The following is a 21,726-nucleotide window of genomic DNA, read 5'->3' as shown; positions in this document are numbered from 1 at the left end:
TGGTTTGTCACATTTACATTTATGACCGCATACTTGGTAGATTATTGTTGATCCCTTTATTTGACAGGTGACAGAGTAATTTATCTTGTTTTACGAATGAATAAATTACTAATGTACAAGCATTTAGGACCGCATACATCATTTGTTATCCTTCATTCTGAAATAACTGCATAATTTGTCGCTTGGAAGGGGATCTATATAAAGTTACGGTGCTGGCAAACTTTCTTGCTTGAGGAGTAAATATTGATCGTCATGATGATTTTCTGTGACACTTTAAAATGGTAAATTGCCGTTAAATGGAATCCCGTTCATCCAGTTATAAATTTAAAAATAACTTAATTGTTTAGCTGAAATCAAAACGTGTACATAAAGATTGATCAACATAATGCACATTTAAGTTGTGAATCACAGAATTACATTATACGGGAACGTGTGCTTCCTTTATGGACATCGGTGAACAGGAAAACTTGTAAGTCTGGTTTGGGCCACGCAATCCAGCTGTGGAGTCAAACTTTACCAGGTTACCTAAATACTGCCAGAGACTGTGCCTTCAAAATAAACGCATACACTTTATTCCAAGTGTCAAAGTTTTTATTTTGTTATCTGCTTTAAATGCTCCTCAGGTTAACGTCAGTTTACGTTTGAGCAGGATCAAAACTAAATGCGTACTTATTGCTACAGCTCGGCGTTTTCCTTAAAACATAATAATGGTTTATTTTATGGTGTCCAGTGTGGTGCTGGTGGCTTAGCAGAAGATTTTACACTGAAAGTCATTACCGGAAGTTACGTTGCTCACAATGGCCGTCTTGACCTTAGTGAGAAATCGGAGTTGTGGAAAAGGAAAAAAGTCAGTCAGCAGCGCTCAAAGCAGAGACCAAGTACAAAGATCAGACCATCAGACTTTTGTCCTGCAGGGAGTTTCTCCTGTCGAGGATCTATTTGCAGAACTTATGATACATTCTGACTAAATTTAAAGAAAACTAAACTTTGCAACTTCAACTTGGGAAGATGACTTTTTGCAAGCCCTGGTCTGTTGCGCTGCTGCTGCCTCTGCTGATCTCAGCCCAGTATCAGGGGGACAACGGAATAGTCGTACCAGAGCATGGATTTTGTCAGCCGATTACAATACCTCTGTGCACGGACATAGCCTACAACCAAACCATCATGCCCAATTTGGTGGGCCACTACAACCAGGAGGACGCAGGACTGGAGGTGCACCAGTTTTACCCCCTGGTGAAGGTGCAGTGCTCGCCGGAGTTGAAATTCTTCCTCTGCTCCATGTATGCGCCTGTGTGCACGGTTTTGGAGAAGGCCATTCCTCCGTGCAGGTCCATTTGCGAGAGAGCCAAGCAGGGCTGCGAGGCCCTTATGAACAAGTTCGGCTTTCAGTGGCCCGACCGGCTGCGCTGTGAGAACTTCCCGGTGCTGGGAGACGGACAAATCTGTGTGGGCCAAAACGACTCCTCCGCCGCCACCGTCCCAACCATCCTGCCTGTCCCTGGGACACAGGACATCTCAGTGGCCTCCTCTCATGAGAGACCTTTCCGATGCCCCTCTGTTCTCCAAGTGCCGCCATATCTGAACTATAACTTCTTAGAGGAGAAGGACTGCGCAGCCCCCTGTGAGCCATCCAGAGGCGGTGGGTACATGTTTTTCAGTGACAAAGAGATTCATTTCTCCCGCATATGGATTCTGGTGTGGTCCGTGCTTTGTTGTGCATCCACCTTGTTCACTGTGACCACCTATTTAGTTGATATGCAGCGTTTCAGATACCCTGAGCGCCCTATCATCTTCCTGTCTGGCTGCTACACTATGGTCTCCATAGCCTACATTACTGGGTACTTCCTGGGAGACAGGGTTGTGTGCAATGACGGCTTTGTCCCTGATGGCTATAAGACAATTGTCCAAGGCACCAAAAAGGAAGGTTGCACCATCCTCTTCATGATGCTCTATTTCTTCAGCATGGCCAGCTCCATCTGGTGGGTCATCCTGTCTCTCACCTGGTTCCTGGCAGCAGGCATGAAATGGGGCCACGAAGCTATTGAGGCCAACTCTCAGTACTTTCACTTGGCCGCCTGGGCGGTGCCTGCCGTGAAGACCATCAGCATCCTGGCCATCGGGCAGATCGAAGGCGATGTGCTCAGTGGTGTCTGCTTCGTCAGCCTCAGCAACCTGGACCCCCTACGTGGCTTTGTGTTGGCCCCTCTCTTCATTTACCTCTTCATCGGGACCTCGTTCTTGCTGGCCGGCTTTGTGTCCCTGTTCAGAATCCGCACCATCATGAAACACGACGGCACCAAGACGGAGAAGCTGGAGCGGCTGATGGTGCGGATCGGGGTGTTCAGTGTGCTCTACACCGTCCCCGCCACCATCGTTATTGCCTGCTTCTTCTACGAGCAGGCCTTCCGCCCGCACTGGGAGCGGAGCTGGGTCAGCCATAACTGCAGGAGCCTGGCCATCCCTTGCCCTCTGCAGACTGGGCCCCGCATGACCCCAGACTTCACGGTCTACATGATCAAGTACCTGATGACACTGATAGTAGGCATCACCTCTGGTTTCTGGATCTGGTCAGGAAAGACTCTCCACTCCTGGCACAAGTTCTACACAAGGCTGACAAATGGCAAACACGGAGAGACCACTGTGTAGATGAAAAGAGACTATATTTCTATGTTGCTGGAACTAATTTGTGTGTTGTTATTCTCTCGTGTGGTAGGTGAGTAGCAGACTGAGTAGCCATTACAGCATTTGTTTTTGCCTCAGCTTAATAGCCACACATTTATGCCAAATTGATTTTGAGGTTTGAGAAAAAAAAAAAAAAAAGACAAGCTGGATAAACAAGGACTGAACCTCACTGTTTGAACAAATAACAAGCATGGCTATGGATGCCATGTGCTGAAACACTCACCTCCCCCCCTTTGGCTCTTTTCTTAAAGCCACCGTAAACTCAAGGGGAGTAATGACTCACCACAGAGAGTGCGGACATTAGCTGTGGAAGAATGACTGTTTATTGTAATCCATGAACATTTCACATGTAATTAAATGAAACTGTAAATAGTATTTGTAAAAATGTGAAATTATATATTTGTATTTAAAGAAAGTAAATACTTTTCATTATCTGCCAGTGTACCTGCTTTACTTTTGCACTGTAAAAATGCCACATACTATATATGCGGACATGCTCCCTTTTTAATCATCTCTGGTTATGAATCGTGTTTATTTCAATGGATTAAAGGAATGTGTCTACATTTCATTCTCTTGGATGATATTCAAGATGCTTTTCAGTTTAGCCCTTTGTATTTTCACTCCTCCTTAACCAAAACCATGTGCAGAGTCTGATATCATCCAATAACTAGATCAAATGCTTGATTTGGATTCGTATTTAAAAGGGAAGAACAGTATTTGATGTTTTTATTTCATATATTTGCCCTTTCATATGTTCGGTATTCTTCAACAATTAAATACTGTCTTGATAAAAGTTTCTTTTTCTGTGGTAAAAGAACAGCCATGTTGTTTTTGAAGTGGGGTGAGGGTTGTGTCACACCTGAACATCTGTTCCCTCAGACTGGCAGGCGACAGTGAAAGAGATTATTGGAATTCTTAATGGAAATTAGCTTCTTACAACTTCTCAAAGCTGTTCTCCTCTGAGGAAATAAAAGGAATAAGTTTATAGTGAGACTGCTGACTGAACCTATCACCCACTCTGTCAAGGTATCCTACTGAAATATTTCACATTGGTGTGTTTTGTGTCTGAGAAACAGGTGCCAACCTGTGAGAATGTGGCAGAGGACTTCCTGACACATGTACACCAGCATCGCCTTCAAGTGCTAAACAAAACAGGAGACCTCCTCTGCCTGTTGTTAGTGATGGCTCGCTTGAATCAACTGGCCAGAGAGAAGTCCGTGCGGTTGCAGAGGTGTGAAAATGTTCCTGTATGCCCATTTGGTGAAAGGAAAACAAGGGATGTTCAGATTTGCCATGGTGTAACTTCCCTGGAGGCACTCAGCTCCCTGCCAAGTTGGAATCCCCCAAGCCATCCATGGCTGAAACTGAAGCTCGTCTTCAGTGATGTCATGAAGTAAATAGGAGGGTTGGAGAAAGCTGATCCTCTTTCCCCAGAGCAGAAGCTCTGGGCATTTGGGATTTGCACGCACATACTTCCTTGTGTGTGTGTATTGTTTCTGCTCAGGTTTAAAGGGGCAAATAAGGCCGCATATTATCTATTTTACAGACCTTCTTCTATGGGCTGTAGCTTGACTAGTGAGCTGAGCTAAAGCAGAGCAAAGGACCCCCAACGAATGTTGCGTCCTGTTGGACAAGTTGATATTTGTCTTTCTTGTATCCTTATCTTAGGTTAAATAAAGATGGGTTTTGTAATAACAGACAAGTAAGGCTGATTAAAGGTAGGAGCAGATACTCTGAGGGCGGAAAAAATCCATAAATCTACCTATGCCTCTTCTATTCTGCCATTTTACACCCGCTCTGCCTTAAACCCTCCCTCCCTTGCCGTGCTCAGATGAATGGGGGGAATGCGAGTGAGTCAGTGGAGCGGTGCTGGGCCTTTGCTCAGTGACAGACAGTCTCCTGTGTGCTGCTCACTTCAAAGCGCTGCTGAAACCTGACTAGCTCCTTGTAAACAGTGCCGTCTGGCCCGAAGGCCCACTTCCTGCGCTTAACTCAACTTAATGGCTGGCTTGTTTGGCTTTGCACTGAAGCAGAGAAGCGAATGAAGAGTGAGAGAATGAAGAGAAGCGGCATGTGGGTGGGGTGCTAGTGGTAAAGAGAGTGAGATTGTTTTAGGATTTTTTTTTTTTTTTTTCTTTTAGGGGGTGGAGGGGTTTTGGAGAGCATGATGGAAAAATTCAATGTTATTTGGTTGCCTTTGTTCTAAAGGAGAAAACAACAAAGGGAGAAGGATGCAAATGAGCAGAGATGTGACTGTGATTTTGTGAACATTTCAACTCAAACTTTGGATCTCAAACTGTCGGATCTAAACGGAGTCAGATGCTCTGCATTTATCTCATGCCAGGAAGAAAAACAAAAAAACTTCTCACAAAGTAAATCTTGATGTAAATGTTGCCTGAATCATCTGGGACATTTTTGCAACGGCCTTACCTGCCATGCAGATTTGGAAACGCAAGAGCCTTGGTTTCGTATCTTTAAAACAAAAAAAAAAAAGTTTTTGTACAGAGCAGTTAGTGGTGGTGTCTTTCAAGAGTATTTTCTCTTTAATGCTGGTGCCCAGTTTCTCAGTGGCAGCCGTCTCCCATGTTGTTGATCTCAGATCTTAAGTCTTGCATGCAGCCGTTTCCTGCTTGCTCGAGGGCAAGAAGGGACAAGCCGAGGATCGGGGGTAAGACAGGAAGAATGCTCTCTGAGCTGATATTATGATGTTGCTCTTATTGGCATGTCGGAAAAGGATCATGTTGTTTGTCAGAAGCGCTAGTGTTCTCACTGTTACTGAGGAGCCATTGTTCAAGTTTGTCCCAGTGTAGCATGAATTTCTGTTTTTCTTTTTGCTGTATAGAAATATAATAGTGTCAGGCCTATGAGGGGGGCTTAAAGTGAACAAAGGATTCAGGAAGACAAAAATGGGAGGAAAAAGAAAGAGGTGGGGGTGGGGGGGGACTACCCAGACAAGTAGTAAGCCTGTTCCTAATCAAATCTTGGCACAAACTCAAGACGAGCTCATGCTCTGAAGCCTTACACTGGATTAGTTGCAGTCGTACATTATCCTAACCATAGGAGAGCTGCTGAGACTTTCCAGAGCGCACGCTACATCTATCTGTCTTTCTCTCCCCTGAAAAACTTGTAAGGAAGTGCAATATGTTCTCTCTCCTACTATCGCTGTTTTCAGAGGCGGCCACTGCGAGTGGGATGAAGCGTAACAAGTTGGCAGGAGGTTTAAATGTACATTTCAGTTTCTGACTTTGATTCAGGGCCTTCAGCCATGAATGCTGGGCCTGACAGCCATGATCAGGGGGTGTCCTGCTTTTTTCCATTTATCATGTGTCCACTAAAATCTTTTTTTAACACACCATTACTCTCATTTATTTCAGATGCATCAGTTTCACTTACAAATATATGAAAAATGCCTGAAAACATTTTGCTGGTTCACATAAATTACATTTCCTCTGAGAGGGTTTGTTTTTAATTTCATTTGATTTAATTTTGCAGTGATTTCTCCCCCTGGTTTCTTGGCATTATGCCTTCCAAAACTATGAACTTTCATTTTACATTGCTTAAAAAGCAGCATCATAAAACAAAAATAAAGAAAAGGTGGAAATCCGTTTAGCCCACCCAGAGCCGTAACTTTATGTTCTTCACGGCTCATTTTCATGCCTCGTGCACACCATTTGTCTGGGATTTTATTACTCATAAGTGTACTGACCACTCAGGGGTGCCAGTGACAAGAAAACAAACAACAGTCGGGAAGGGACTGACCCTGTCAGGTTTCTTTTTTTCACCCTCTTGTCCTCTAGGGCAAGGGTGTGAATAGTATCCGAGTAGAAAGTGAGGGAGTGCTTCAGAGCCTCTCCAGCTGCTGAGCAGAAAGGTGCTGACAGCTGCGTGACAGATATTTTGGGAGCCTGAAGCACGCCTGGGATAATAATGGGCTTGACTGGGAGGAGTGTGTGCGGAGGAGGAGGAGTGGTTAATGTGCATCCAGACACCACAGTGTATACACAACCGAGCGACTCTCGTAAACATTCAGGGGTGACAGTTGCAAGTGGCAAATGGACACAAGGAGGGATGAGGTGTCTGCTGTTTTAAGCTACTGTGATGTCACATCAACCAGTTGTTGAAATTTAATGCTGTTGAGGCTGATGAAGTTGCACATTTGGACTTGCAACCTAACCAACAGGTTTGGAATCGGAAATACGAGTTGTTGGGTGTTATTTTAACTCATGACCAAACCTATTTGGAGCCAAACAGCCATCAGGTGGAAGGCAGCGGCAGTGTTAATGAGCCCAATAAAAACTTTTGCTCCAAAGCAGCAGGGCTGAAAAGTGAGTCTAGAATGCCTGCGGAAGAAATCACTGTGCTTTTAATTGATATATCAGCCCCTTCAGATACATTACAAGGCATTGATGCAGTAATGCAGCCATTAATGCAATGATGCAGTACTCTGAGCACCTGCATCTCCAGGTTAAGTCAGTGTATTAAACAGATTGAAGTAGTACCGCTCTAATCCAGTCTGTTGCTTTTTTGTGGGCCCCAGTAAGGCCTCAGGCTTCAGTGATGACTTATTGAGCAGGCTCCTCTCTGGCGAGTCCCCCCACCCCCCCATCCCACCTCCCTCTGTTTTAATGGAGGCTCTCTTAACAGCTCTTTTTGAGGAATTTACAGCCCCGGCCCCATCCCACTCCACTCCACTCCACTCCAGTCCAGGAGAGGGAAGGCGTAGAGGGAAACACACTGCAGTCCTGGCATATCCAGCAATGGAAATGTCCAGCTTCGGGCAAGGTGGCAGCAGAGCTCCTGTTGGAGCCTGAGTGAGTGTGCGTGCGTGGTGCACCCATCAGTCTCTCCCTATCTGTGTATGCGCATGATCGCTCAGCTGTATGTGCTTCTGAGCTTGTGTTCATGTGTGTAAATCTAAGTGAATGAGTGAGTGGAAATGGGAGGGCTCCACTTCTGTAGGTTCTCTCTTTAATTTCTCCCTCTGCACAGCATAATCACTTCCATGTGGGCCCTGAGCAACAACAGGCGGGCGGAGGGGCCTCATTGCAAAGGTGGGAGTGAGCACACAGACACATAGAGGCTCACAAATGCTCTCTCTTGTGGAAAAAGATTGCCAAGCCTTTTCAGTAGACAACTAGACCGCAAGATTTTTACATTTGGCTATTTTTTTTTTATTTTTTTATTTTTAGGTAATTTCTTTGAGAATTATTTTGAGCTCACGCATTTAAAAACAGACTATTTTTCTCCACTGGCATATCAAATCACAAAGATGTAATGCCTAAGACTTGCGTGCAAGCCAGATAAAATCTTGTTATTACAAACGCTCAATCCTCTGAAATAGCAGGAAGTCCAATATGCCTAATTTATCCTCATTGGTAATTTCCTTGAGAAATACTCAGAACTTTTGCGGTTTTCTGTTTGCATCCATGTTGAGCTGTCGGCTTGAATGCCCTGAGGACTGCTGGGCCAGACAGTCACGGTCAATATGTGAAACCAACCGAGCGAAAAACAACAAGACAAGACCTTTTGCACGACAGGGTCATTATTTAAAGACGATTCTAACTGAGTTTATTTGCTAATTCCTCCACAGAGAATGGAAATAAGATACAAATAAAATCTTTGACAGTAAAGGTGGTATTTTAGAAAAAACTGTGCGAAATGGACTGTGTAACGTGGCCTGAACTAAGACAAAAATTATTAAATGAACATTTGTTTAGCTGTGCAATCAGGCGAGCGTTCTGTGTCACAAATATCTGATTACAGTAAAAACTCAAGTTAATACTGTTACAACAGTAAATACCACCCCCTGCTGTTTTAGCACATTTACTGCTACAACATAAATTAAACAATGAAATGATCCCTGAGCAGCACGGTGACATAGTGGCTTGCGCTGTTGCCCCTAAATAAGAAGGTTGCGGATTTGATTCCCGGCCTGGGTCCTTTCTGTGCGGAGTTCTCCCTGTGTCTGTGTGGGTTTCCTCCAGGTTTCCTCCAAAGACATACACGTTTGGGTCAATTGGTGTCTCTAAATTGTCCATAGGTCCATAGTGTTGGCCCCGCATTGGACTGGCGACCTGTCCAGGGTGCACCCCACCTTCACCCAGTCTGAGCTGGGATCGGCTCCAGGACCCCCTGCGACCCGAAAAACGGATAAACTGTAGAAGATGAAAGAGTGAATTAAAGAAATCATCCCTTGGGAAACATGGCTGTGGCCACGCATAAATCTCTGTAAACGTGCGGCATGAGATTTAGTTTGACAGCTTATTTGCTGAAACATGCCGTTACATTGTGAGGATAGTGAGTGGTGGTACAACACAGAGGTCACAGAGCAGTCTTGGCCTCTCGGTAAGTAGTCCTTTACAGCCAGAGGCTGACTGATTGTCCTCAAAGCCCCAGAGCTGCTGTGAGAGAGTTCAGGAGGTCAGTGGTCAACCTAAGTGTAACATTTTTCACGGGGCCATGAAAGCTTCATGATATTTGTGCTGAGAAGTTGTAAGCTATATGTTTTGTTTGCTTCTTTACGAGGTGAGCGCCAAGACAAAAATGTCAAAAGGTTCTTTGAGGTACAAATTAGCTTGTTGTGAAGGTGGTGAGTAGAAATTTCTGATCGACATTGGAGCACCAGGATGGCGCAATTCCTGAAAACAGTTTTCACTGAATAAATCACTGATCTTTTGAATTATAGTACAGACTTCAATGATATTAACAAATGAGTAAATATAAATGTAATGTGCGGTCTCACAAAGGGTATTATAGGGCATTTTTAGCTTCCCCCTCCAGTATTCTCTCCTCCTGAAACTCTTCCTTGTGCTGGTAATGATCCACCTGCAGTGTCTCTTTTTTTATATCAGCGTATAAAACATCCTGGGATCACCATAGTTATGAGATTATGAGAGAGCAAACCCACCCGGGTCTTTAGATTTCTCTGATTTGCATATGGGATGGAGAAAACAAAATCCTTTTTATAACAGATATCAGAAGATGTGATGAAGCACCACCATACGTTTACGTCTGCAGGCATGGGAGACACGTCAATTGAAATCTATGATGAATTTAGATGGCTTTCATGAGCATGCATGCATACCCTGAATGGAGAGTATAATGGGAAAGTAAAATCATTTTTTTTACTGAATTATATGCTGTACCTTGTATAGGATGTTTATAGCTGGCCTCTAGATGGTGCCAGTCGCTTCTTAGTGATGCTGTTTTGGACTGATGTCTGCCAACTAAGCCGCGCCAAAGAGGAGTACTTCATTACTGATGCGCTTTTGTTATGTTTGACCAAATGTGGAGGCTGCTATGAAAATATGAATCTGCTTTTCAGTTGAATGACTCATCAAACATTTTTACCACCCACATCTGTCTAGAAAACCCAACCTGTTCTAGCAGAAAGTCAACAAAAAATTGCGACACCAGAGAACATTGCAGGCCAGTCGCACAAGTCTGTTTGTGTGACAGTTAATGTGTGCTAATTGATTTGCATACTTTTTGATAACTCAGGACATTAAAGACAACCTTTACAGTTAATACAGAGACATTTAATCCTCTAAAATCACGACTATTAACATTACTTCACTTTATTTATTCATATATTTGCCTCTTTTGGTTACTAATAAGTAAAAAAGATTGATGGATGATGTAGCCCAAAACATAGAATCAATGCATGTATATATATTATGCAAGTTATGAGTAACTTCCCTAGCCCTTCCCTAACCATAACCCTAACCCTTTTTTAGTAACTCATATTTTTTCATTTCATTTTCAATAACATTGAAAAGCAATTACAGCTCAACTTTATAACTCCTTGATTGCAGTTTTGCATCTGCAGATAACTCTGCTAAGTTTTCACCAATCATCAACAGGTCACACTGTTGCATGTAGCTTCCGGTGATCTGGAGCATTACGTGACATCCTTGACTATGACAATGCGCGGAGATGTTTTTGTTCAAAAGAAAATAAGTCATTAACGTTTTGTTTTAAAACATAGTAAGTATTCCCTAAGGTTTTGCATCATATCCACTTCTGAAGCGAAGACACAGACTCCCCTTCACTCCAGTGTGACTTTTTTTATTCCCACGTGCTCAGACTGGAGGACTAAAGATGGACGGATAAGAAGAGGCAGGGAACTTTAGTTTTATCTAAACGACCATTCAAGCCCAGACAGCTGACCGGTACCCGGTTGCATGCCATTAGATAGTAACAGCTGCGGCATGTAAACATGAAGGTTTGTCAGGATGTCTCCCTGCCAGCTTGAGACTTTGTGTATGTGTGAAGTAAACCTGTGCCAGAATTAAATTAATTATGCTTTGACAGGCCAACGCTCTGTGGGAGCAATGCCGCATTATCACTTTGTTTCCTCTTAATGAGCAGCTTCAGAGTTTCTGCCAACTTTCTTTGCCTGTGTTTTGTTTTTCCTCTGGCACATTTTATTTAGAGCTTTGACTCACAGCTTATTATAGTTGGTGTGTATCACAGTTTCATAATATCATAGTAATTTACCATAATGCGTAACATGGAGAGGTGATTTATTTTTGCCGTGTGAAGCTATCCAAGCCTAATTATAAAGTTCATTCAAAAGCTCATTAACACCAGTACATTTATAACAGAAACCTTAACTGGGTCACATTCATGGTGACACTGAATATGTGTTGTAGCATTTTCCTGAGTTGATCCAGTGTAAAGTTTGAACAACTACCAACGAAATATACTGGAGATTCATCAGACAGTTTTGCAAGTTGGAGCATGTGGATGTGTAATCATCTCAAATGAGGGATGGAGAATGCTCTCCACAAAATCTAACTTGAAGGGAAAAAAAGCTTGTTTAAATGTTGTTTAACATAAAATTTTTGGCCCAGTGATAAAAAAATTCCAGGGTTTTGTTTTTGTTTGTTTTGTTTCTTTCTTCCCCCAGGTTGATTGTGAAGTTCTGGGGAATTGCGATAAATTCGTGAAATTCCATGTAAACAATCTACAGTGTGGAAGAAAAAATCCTGACAATAGCATCTTTCTGTTTTCAGCTTTTTGGTAAATGTTTGATTTGGAAGAAACTAAAACAATCTAATCACAGTGCTATTCTGTGTGGTCACTGATGTGGAATGTGGGAAACTGGGATGGAAGCAGAGCAGAAAGGTTATAACCACCTCAGCTGGCTTCTCCTCTGTGACATTCACTGACATTTCCCTCATTTAGTGCAGTTTACTCGCCTCATTAACACTGATGTAAAATTCAGACATGTTAAATACAGCCAGGTCACAGTAATTTGCTCACCCATGATTGCATCCCATAATGAAAGCTGCTGAGCGTGGGACTTCACACTGCTGCTCTGCTGTATCAGCGACATATGTTCTTTGCAGGAACAAGAGCAAGTCCATCTTGACACATGTTACCATGGCAGCAGGTGGATCTGTTGAAGTGGCGCTATTACCCCCAGAAAAGGGGCCCCCGTGTCACACTTAAAGCCACAAAGAATTTATGAGCCTGTTGCGCACAATCACAGCTTTACAGTCCGCAGGCGTGAAATGAACGCTGCCAACGTTACTGCCATCACAAAGTTCAGTCACGGCATTGATAAGTGAGATGGCAAACAGCGGAATCAATAAATCGCAGCGCATTCAACAAACAGCCTACAATATGACCTTTGTCTGGGTGGGTAGATAAGTCCCCATCCCTCCTACCTACAACTCTCCAGTTTTCTGTCTGTCTTTGTTTATATGTCCTGTGTGTCTATTAGCCATAAAAATAAAGAGAGAGGTGAGTATTGGTGTATTTGCAGAGATAAGGACAGACCTGCCCAGCCTCAAAAGTAAAAGAGAAATATTTCATATGTAGGTGGAGTTAGTGGAGACTGTGGGAGGGTGACAACAGAGGGCTCAAACATGTGCAGAGTGTGAGTGGTGGAGGCAGAGCAGCACCGGCCGTGTGAGGGAGAGACAGAGTTGCAGAGGCTGCAGAGAAAGGAAGTGTGATAATCAGCTTGGGAAATGACTTTGTAAAGTTGTTCTGGTCGGAGGCTGGGGCTGTTCTCAAACAGACATGAACGGTGATGGCAGCAAACAGCGTTACGTGGCAACCCTCAAGATACAGATCAAACCAGCACGTGCATCCTCTGGGCCAGGGAATGGAACCACCAATTCCAAGGCCTCAGGTAAGGACTGCACACAAAGTGAAACAGGGAAAAGAGGTGAATAATTTAAAGTTGGGTGTTTCTGTTGGATCACTCTCAAGCGGTGACATTTGCCATGAAATCCACCTGCATGATTCGACAGGTTTCAACATGGTGATGCTTCTTGGTAAGTGTTCTTTGGCAAGTTGGAAAAACAGGATAGTAGATCTTTTCCTCTGGTGTTGATGCAGATTATTTTCAAGAGAAATTGACATCATACACTCCACCACTTATAATGAATGTCTGGTGTTATGTTTGCCCTGAGTTTAAATGGCCAGTTATCTGAGTACTGTATGTACTGAATAGGGGGGACAGTCCCCTTCCCTGTCAATCAACAGAGGTTAGCAAATTTCCTTTTCTTTGCTCAGAACCATTTTAATTAGTTTCATTTCCCGTAACCATTTTGACAACGAGCCATTCAGCTCTGTTTTTTTTTTAGCGATAAATATAAACTAGATTTGTCAAAATAACCTTGAGAAATATGCTACCACTTTTAGAATATTTAAAACCTTCTGTTTTAAAATTCATGTAATTTTTTTGTGCTCCCGTGTTCAGAGCATCTTCTGTTTCAGAAAAATGCTGTTATGATGCAAATCCACCTCTCGGGGGTTATTGTGTTCAGAGGTGCAGCTCAAAGTATTCGGCTCGATCGTGCAGCATTCGAGCAGGGCGGCACAGTGGTGAGCGCTGTTGCCCCAAAACAAGAAGGTCAAAGTGGTAGAAGTTGAGTGAGTGAGCAGCGTTCAGTGCCTTCCCTCACACTCCAATCTGTACAGTAAATAATCCATGGACTGTAAACACTGACTAAGGGTTGATGGTACAATATTCATTTTGCTAAATCATTCTGTAGATGGTATAACATCACTGGCTGTGATCAGATTCGGTTCCATCTTATTACGTCAGAGAGGCCTCTGTGATGGTACGAATTATAACTGCATATAATATTAGCCTGACAAAGCTGAATGGCCAAGGTTCAAACAACAATTAAGCTTCAGCCAAGTGAAAATAAACCGCTGCATTCAATGAAATCTAAGGCGCAGTCCCTGACTATGTCACCACGCTGGAGGACTTTAAATGTGGCACAAAAAAAAAACTAATTAAAAATCCCATTATAGCCAGCATGACTGCGTATGTCTCTTATGTCTCTAGGCTGATGTTGGTGATTATGTTTTCTGGGTAAAACTGACCTCAATTCATGTGACAAATTTAACAAAAGAGAAGTGGAAGACTTGAAGAAGATAGAAAGGGGTGTGAATTGTTGCAGGATGCCACGCCACACTTGCAGACGATTTCCCACCACTGCTATTACAGCAAATCTTAAACAAGACCACAGAGGATCAGTGTGATGACATCGCATAGTCTGTAAATAAATATAAAACACAAAGTAAAATGAACTATTTAGCCGAAAGTACAAACATGCTCAAGACTGAAATAAAGAAGGTGAATTTTAAAGGCTAAATTAAATGTAGTAAATTTTATAAAATCTAAGATGCATTCCTGCTTGTGTTTCTCTTCATGTCCAGGGTCGCTCAAGCTCTCGCACTGTAAGTGTGTGGATCCACCTGCCTTCGTAGAGCCTCTGGAGGACTGCAGCGTGGACGAAGGCAGGGACATCACACTTCATGGGGTTCTCACAGGAAGTCAACCGATCAAAGTGTCATGGTTGCACAATGGTGAGCAGAGGCAATTTACGCTGTTGCATCTCGGTGTTTGCTTGCGGTTGAAATGTCGACCCAACCTTCCCTCAGGCCCAGATACAAATACAGAAACATGGCAGAGTTCACCAACCCCTGTATGTATTATTCACAGAGGTTCATATACCTACATAATACCAAAACCACTGATGTCTCAATCGTGACCTGGCTATCTGATGTTTCGCATCGTTGCTCTTTCTCATTACACAAGTAGAAGAGACTATACCTGCTTTCTTTCCTCCTTTTACTTTCTTTGCTCTTATGGGCAGGTGAAGTGGCCCACTTTGGGAAGCATTCGTTTAATGGCAGAGAGGTGAGCTTTGTGGTGAAGGAGTGCCTCCCCGAAGACGCTGGTGCCTACACCTGTTTAGCAGAAAACGCTGCAGGGAAGACGTCCTGCTGCGCTGCCGTGTTTGTCAGAGGTGAGGGAGACATTAATGGGCATTTTGCATTCAGTGTGACTCTGAAGTCTGAGTGACTCAATAAGTAACCCTAACCCTGACAAGCCTGGGTTTCATTTCTGATGTAACTCTTCTCCTTTTCCTCTCACTCACATCCAATCTAGACTTTGAAACTATCTGTGGTATTCAGAATCGTGTCTCAAAGATCCCAACTTCGGCATCCAAGAGCATTACGGAAAATGGAAGGCCACCACTGTCTCCCGGAAAAGATGAGCTCAAAGGCTCAAGTTGTATCTCCCCTACAGGGTCTGATAAGCAGAGCCCAGTCTCATCCCCAAGAGGTAATTACATAATGACTAAATTCACATGTGGACACATGTAAGCAGCAACTGAAAAGGTCAAACACAGGTTGCAATTTCCTTCTTGCCTCTTTTCCATTGTTTTGACTTCTTCCGGATGTCCATATTTATTAATGATAAGGAAACGCATCATTTCCAGTAGTAGTGTGATTGGCTGTCGTGCTTCTACTGTGTATAGTGTACACAGAGCAGGAATTATGCAGATTCTCACCACAATGCCACTTTCTGATACACCCACTAAAAGGTCTCGGTCTCAAGTGAGCACCATTTAGGGAAATGGACAGTGCTCAGGACAGTAAGGCTTTCTGAGTGTGTAAGCTGATAGCCATAGACAGAAGTGAGCCACACCTCTAAAGTCCCAGACTAAAACCTACCTGCACTCCATCTCTCTATTGCAGAAGTCATCCCAAAGAAGAGAGCCAACTCAGGGAAGGGTGAGCTACTCTTTTTTTTTTTTTTTTTTTTTCCTTCCCTCCTCGCTATCGCTCCAAAATGTCACTGCACAGCACGTCTCTTTCCATTCACTTATTGTTTGCTGTTTGATTTGGGTCGTTTGTGTTCATAATGCTGGTTCATTTGATTTTTTTGTGTGTGTGTGTGTGTGTGTGTGTTTGAGCACAATTGTGTGCTGCTGTTCTTTGCCCTGGAGCTGCACCTTCTTTGGCCTTTGTCCTTGCTATAATGTTTCCAGGCTCTGAGACATTGTGCGCCCTTTAACTCAGGGTGTAGACAATAAACATCGATAAAAGCACAAAAAGCTCATATAATGTGGCAAATGTTTGTTAAGTGCACGGGGTATGTCAGGCAGGGTGACACAATAATTGACTATGTAATGTAGATACTAATGCCATTTAAGCAGAACTCAGCTGAATCAGATTGTCCAGTCAAATGCAACATCCTGATGCTCGAGCATTTGAATATTGACACCGTCACAGATGATATGAACTTCAGCTCATATATGGAAATTTGTAGTCTATTGCATTTACATGTTAACATTACATAATTATAGGAACCATCTATAACATTATACATGTATGATTTCAAATATTTGTTCTGTCTGTGGCCCTTAGAGGGCATTTGTCAAAGTAATATAAGATATTAAACAGCCGGGATCCACAAGTGTTTTCAAAGAGCAGGTGATTAGTATGAACACCGGTGATTACACAAAGACTGGTTGTACTTATGCGCTGTGTAGGTCATCTGTGTTTTGGGACACTTGGTTTGCTGCATGATACAATAATAAGGGTCTTGGGGGAAGGACAGAGATGCACAAATACACTTCTGGTTTTGCAGAACACTGAGAACCAGAGATCCCAGTCCAGCACTTTGTCTCTCTCAGTCTGTCTTTATCTTACACTGACATACCACGCCAGATAGTTTCCTTCTAGTGTCACGTTTTAGGAACTTGGATGATGAACCCAACCAGACGCAACAATAAAACAGGAAGAATTTGCGTCAAAGCACTCACTGTGTTTTGGCTTCGCAGGTCCAGCATTATGCTTTGAAAACCCCCCGCAGCACCTCGAAGTGAAGGTGGGACAGACAGCCCGTCTCACGTGTCTTTTCACCAGCAGCCCTCCTGTAGTGTCATGTTGGATCAGAAACAAAGAGCAGGTGTTGTAACTTATAATTGGCTTTATTATTATTTCCACTGTTTCTCCATATTTACCTCCCTCTCCTTCCTCTTCCTCACTTGTTCACCACCTGCAGATCGTGGACGGTCCAGAGCTGTGGGCAGAAAATACTGATCGGAGCAGTACACTGGTTATAGCAGACACCAAAGCACAGCACACCGGTTGCTACACCGTTGTAGTGAGAGACCGCAAGAGTTCAGCACAACACACACTCACGCTCTCTGTAATAGGTAAGGCAGCACACTCTCTGCGCTTTAAAGACCCTGTGAGGATCTTACTTGAGCACTTTTTTCATCATCTTCCCACCAGAGAGGCCACAGCCTCCTGCCTCCTCCCCTGTGATCTCCTGTGTCTCTGCCTCCAGCCTTGTGCTGTCCTGGTCGGGCCCCTGCTATGACGGTGGCAGTGCCATCCTGGGTTATGTGATCGAGGTAAAGAAGAAAGGACTTGCTGAGCCTGGGGACTGGAGCAAACTCACTTCTCAGTGTAAGAGTACATCGTACAGAGTCTGCTCTGGGCTGAAGTCTGAAGAGGAATACTGTTTCAGAGTGAGCGCCTACAACACGGTGGGCGTAAGCGAGCCCGGACCGGTCTCACCAGTGGTAAAGATGCAGCAGAAAGGTGAGCGCTTGTGTTGGTCATTGAAAATATAAACAGATGTGTAAGATTTAAATGACAGCTATTGTGCCTGTGCATAGATTCAGACAAACCCCAAGAAGATGGGCCCTCTCCAGCCTATACCAACGTCACCATCGACTCCTGCCACAAAGTTACGGACCACTACAATCTGCAGGAGAAACTGGGAATGTGAGTATCAGCGCCGTCAAAGTGTTTCAAGTAGCGAAGTTTGGCTCTATCCTCCAAGGAAAAATACTTCCACAAATAATACAGCTTCTCTGAAAAACCGTCAGTCCTGCCAAGTGTGACAGAAAAAAAGTCATGCGTGCAGAGACATGGTTCTTCTCTGGCAAGTGAAAGAATGCAGCCAATTCAGATTTGAGAGCAGAGCTGCACTTCAGGAAATGGACACTGTTGCAGTGTCTTCCTGCTGCACGACAAAATTTGTCGTGCTCTATGATCACACCACATTCAGACTTCTTACTAGAGGCTGAGATAAAAACAATTAAACCCATCTCTTCATCAGGGGGAAGTTTGGCCTGGTGTTCAAGTTAACGCACAAAGAGACAGGGCGCGTGTGTGCAGGGAAGTTCTACAAAGGCCGGCGTGCCAAGGAGAGGGAAGCCGCTCGTAAAGAGATAGAGCTGATGAATTATCTCCACCACCCCAAACTGGTCCAGTGCCTGGCAGCCTACGACCACAAGCCTGAGATGGTCATGGTGATGGAGTTGTGAGTATCATGATGACATCCTGAAGTGGCTCAAACCTTGCAGGAACTAAAATATAACCATGATTTGCCGCTGCTGCGGCTCTTCTGTCTGCAGCATTGCAGGCGGGGAACTGTTTGAACGTATCGTGGATGACAACTTTGAGCACACAGAGCCTGCCAGTGTGCGTTACATGCAGCAGATCCTGGAGGGGATCGCCTACATGCACCAACAAAACATTATCCATCTGGACCTCAAACCTGAAAACATTGTGTGTGTTGACACCACGGGGACGTCCATAAAGATCATCGACTTTGGATTAGCTAGCAGGCTTGGTGTGTGAAATCATGTTTTATTATTTGTTTATGGCTTCAGTCGTTTTGCTGTGCTTCATTATAAAATGGTGTGATTTCTCTTTAATAGATGACAAAACACCTTTGAAGGTCATGCATGGGACTCCAGAGTTTGTGGCACCTGAAGTGATAAACTATGAACCTGTGTGTTTGGCCACTGACATGTGGAGCATCGGGGTCATCTGCTACATACTGTGAGTCGCCCTGTCTGGCATTTGACATTTCGGGAATAACATTTATTCACTCTGCTGCTGAGCATGAGATGGAAATATCAATACCACTCCTGTGTGTCTATCGGGGGGGGAAAAAATGAAGCTACAGGCAGCTCCCTGTTACTTTAGCTTAACATGAGTACAAGAAAAATGAGGAAACAACATTCACATAACCTCTGAACCTTCTCGTTAAAGTCTCAAAGCAGCTATAGCCTTTTTCAGACATTTTTAAAATCACAATCTCAAATGACAATATGGTTATGTGAGAAGTGACACTATGTGCTCCTTCTCGCGTTGCAATGCTTTTGTAGCCAGTTTCAGTTCATTGTTTAATTGTCTGGGCCACAACTTCACAGTTTTAGTTCACCCTTTCCCGAAAAAAAAAAAAAAAGAAACAACGATAAACTGCCTGCTCAGCACCAGACAGATGGTTTAAGTTTTAAACTGCGGGAGAAAGTGGAGCACAAAGACAGATATTTCCAATACAAAATGGGGACCAACAAGGCTGAAGAAAACTAGACTAAAGTTCATCTGTCCTGAGACACAAATCGCTGCTAATCTTTCTCTGTGAATGCTCAATTTTTCTGAAAACTCAACCACAAGGATGTTTGGGCTGGGCCAGGCCTGCTGTTTCTCCTGGCCTTTGTGCTAAGATAAAGGTGAAAAATTACTGAAGACTCCTGAACATGTACTCTGCGGAGGACTGCTTTCTCTTCCTGTTTTTCCACTCATTTCAACACAAAGCATGCCGACTAATCAATCACATCAAGCTAGAACTCAGTTTGTTGGATCCACATGCTGATTTAATTTCCCACTTCAAAGTCAAGTGAAAGCGCTGAGAAATGTACTAGAAAATAGAATAAGTGATGATGGTGATGATGGAGGGTTTTTTTTAAGCTTTTATTGCCACCTAGAGGTTGGATGTTGTAACAGTCAAAATAAAGGCATCCCTGCCTCTATGTCTTCCTCTGGTTTTCAGACTGAGTGGTGAGTCTCCTTTCCAGGGGAACAGCGATACAGAGACGCTGGCCTTGGTCACGGCTGCCCAGTGGGAGTTCGACGAGGACAGCTTCGATGAGATAACAGATGAGGCCAAAAATTTCATCAGCTCCCTGCTCAACAAGGACACCAGGTAACCAGGTTTGTTAAGGCAGCTAATGCCAGGCCAACAGACACCGTCTTCACCTGCCCACCTCTGACCGTCAACGTGCTCTTTCAGGCGGAGGATGTCCTGTCAGGAGGCCCTTGCTCATCCCTGGATGGCAGCTTTCGACTCTGGAGATCCCGCCTCCACAAAATGTCTGTCTAAGGAGAAGATGAAGAGATTTCTAGCCAGGCAGAAGTGGAAGGTAACGCCTCCAAACACTTTCCCTCTATCGGTCACCTTCAGTGCCTTATAAATGCCTTCTGATGTTTGTCTCACAGAAAGCAGGTAAGGCCATGCTTGCTTTAAAGAGAATGGCCTTACTTTCCAAAGGAGAGTCTCCCACCAGCCCTGGAGGGGGTAAGATACACAATCATCTAAAGCTCCATCCTTTATTGGAGCCATTTCAGTTTCCTGGTCCAACCTGTCCCGGGGTTTCCCCCCTCATGTTCAATCCACTTCCTCTTCCCAGACTCACCTCTGAGCCCAGAAGCAGAGCATGCCCTGCAGTCTCTGGAGGAGAAGCTGCAGGGACCACCTCAGTTCACCCAGAGCCTGGAGGACCAGACGGTGGCTCCAGGATCCAGCGTCCGTCTCTCCTGTCACCTAACAGGTACAAGCTGTGGGGGGAAGAAAAAGAAAGCTGGTATTATCAGGCCTGTAATAAAACACAGCTTTGGAAGAACACTGTCATTTCTATGGACCACATTCAGTCCTTTAGGTCTTGCATCTTGATTTGCAGTTGCTTTATATAGCCTTGTGACCTGACTCGAACCTGGCCCTCTGCCTCCTGCCTCTGTCCTCACCCCTCCCATCTATCTTGGCAGGATACCCTGATCCAGAGGTGGTGTGGCTGTGTGGGGAGGAGCCTGTAGAGGAGTCATCCACAGTGCAGATAGAGTACGAGGAAGACGGCCAGTGCACCCTGGTCCTCGTCAAAGTTAGCGCAGAGGACACCAATGTTTACACCTGTAGAGCCACCAATGACCACGGGGAGACACTCTGCTCGGCAACCCTCACTGTTCAAAAGTAGATTTACCACATCCGGACCCACCAAACATGACAGAGGTTTAAGTTTATTACAAATCTTCTCGACTGCCTTGAAAAGTTGGACAATAGATTTGTGCTTTAATACAAATGGGGGCCAAATTCTACATCCTGTACTGCGGCTGGAAATATATAATGCACGTATGACTGTACAAAATCTATGAACTGGTGAATATTGTTACAGAGCTATCAGCATTTAAAGGTTATTTCTTCGTGGGACCAGGATATTGTTTTACACATAAACAATAAGTTGTTTTAGCAGAAACCGTACATCCACTGTATTTCTTACTCTGGCTCATGGATGAATAAGATTCACTAAATGAAGATTTAATTTTACTGAATTAATAAATTCCTCATCAGGATGTCATGTGTTGGGGACGGTGCCATGTCGTTGAAAAAATTTGTCCTTGTCATGTCAGCAAACGGGTGTTTTGCCACTTTACCCATGAAGTGAATGCAAACTGGCCCCAGATTCTTCTGGTTTTTCTTCTCTCAGTTTTCAACCGACTGCTTTGACAAAGTCCTCCTACATCAGAATCACTGGGTTTCCTTTAAGTGGGTGAAATGGGGGGCGGGTTTTCCAAAAATGTGTGTATCTCCGTGTGTTGCCAAACTGAGTGCAGATATTTAGGAAGTGTTTTAAATGACAAAATAAAGTTGTTTGTGAACTTAGTTGAAATTCTCTAGCTTTTACTCGGCATTGTCAAAGTCAA

At 43.9% G+C, this 21,726-nt stretch overlaps 2 protein-coding genes across 4 annotated transcripts; both read left to right on the top strand.

The window, feature by feature from the left end:
* Positions 1-831: 831 nt before the first annotated feature.
* On the top strand, positions 832-2,854 carry LOC115047971 (frizzled-2). The gene has a single exon (XM_029509241.1). It carries the CDS (start codon positions 1,009-1,011, stop codon positions 2,644-2,646), a length of 1,638 nt encoding a protein of 545 aa, XP_029365101.1. The 5' UTR covers positions 832-1,008; the 3' UTR covers positions 2,647-2,854.
* Positions 2,855-12,576: 9,722 nt separating this feature from the next.
* mylk5 (myosin, light chain kinase 5) lies at positions 12,577-21,375 on the top strand. Of its 3 annotated transcripts, none has more exons than XM_029508201.1 (17): positions 12,577-12,826; positions 14,368-14,517; positions 14,808-14,960; positions 15,104-15,280; positions 15,697-15,732; positions 16,785-16,912; positions 17,009-17,162; positions 17,242-17,553; positions 17,631-17,739; positions 18,077-18,280; positions 18,375-18,592; positions 18,681-18,804; positions 19,802-19,954; positions 20,042-20,171; positions 20,248-20,326; positions 20,439-20,579; positions 20,794-21,375. In XM_029508201.1, exons 1-17 carry the CDS (start codon positions 12,715-12,717, stop codon positions 20,997-20,999), a joined length of 2,586 nt encoding a protein of 861 aa, XP_029364061.1. In that variant the 5' UTR covers positions 12,577-12,714; the 3' UTR covers positions 21,000-21,375. The 3 variants fall into 3 exon arrangements, with proteins under 3 accessions (XP_029364061.1, XP_029364062.1, XP_029364063.1); XM_029508202.1 differs by having other exon boundaries at positions 17,242-17,565; positions 17,667-17,739; XM_029508203.1 differs by having other exon boundaries at positions 12,578-12,826; positions 14,804-14,960.
* Positions 21,376-21,726: the final 351 nt, after the last annotated feature.

Source organism: Echeneis naucrates, chromosome 8 (assembly GCF_900963305.1).
Source record: "Echeneis naucrates chromosome 8, fEcheNa1.1, whole genome shotgun sequence".
Lineage (NCBI taxonomy): Eukaryota > Metazoa > Chordata > Actinopteri > Carangiformes > Echeneidae > Echeneis > Echeneis naucrates.
The sequence above is the reverse complement of the archived record's forward strand: the minus strand, read 5'-3'. Positions and strand labels throughout refer to the sequence as shown.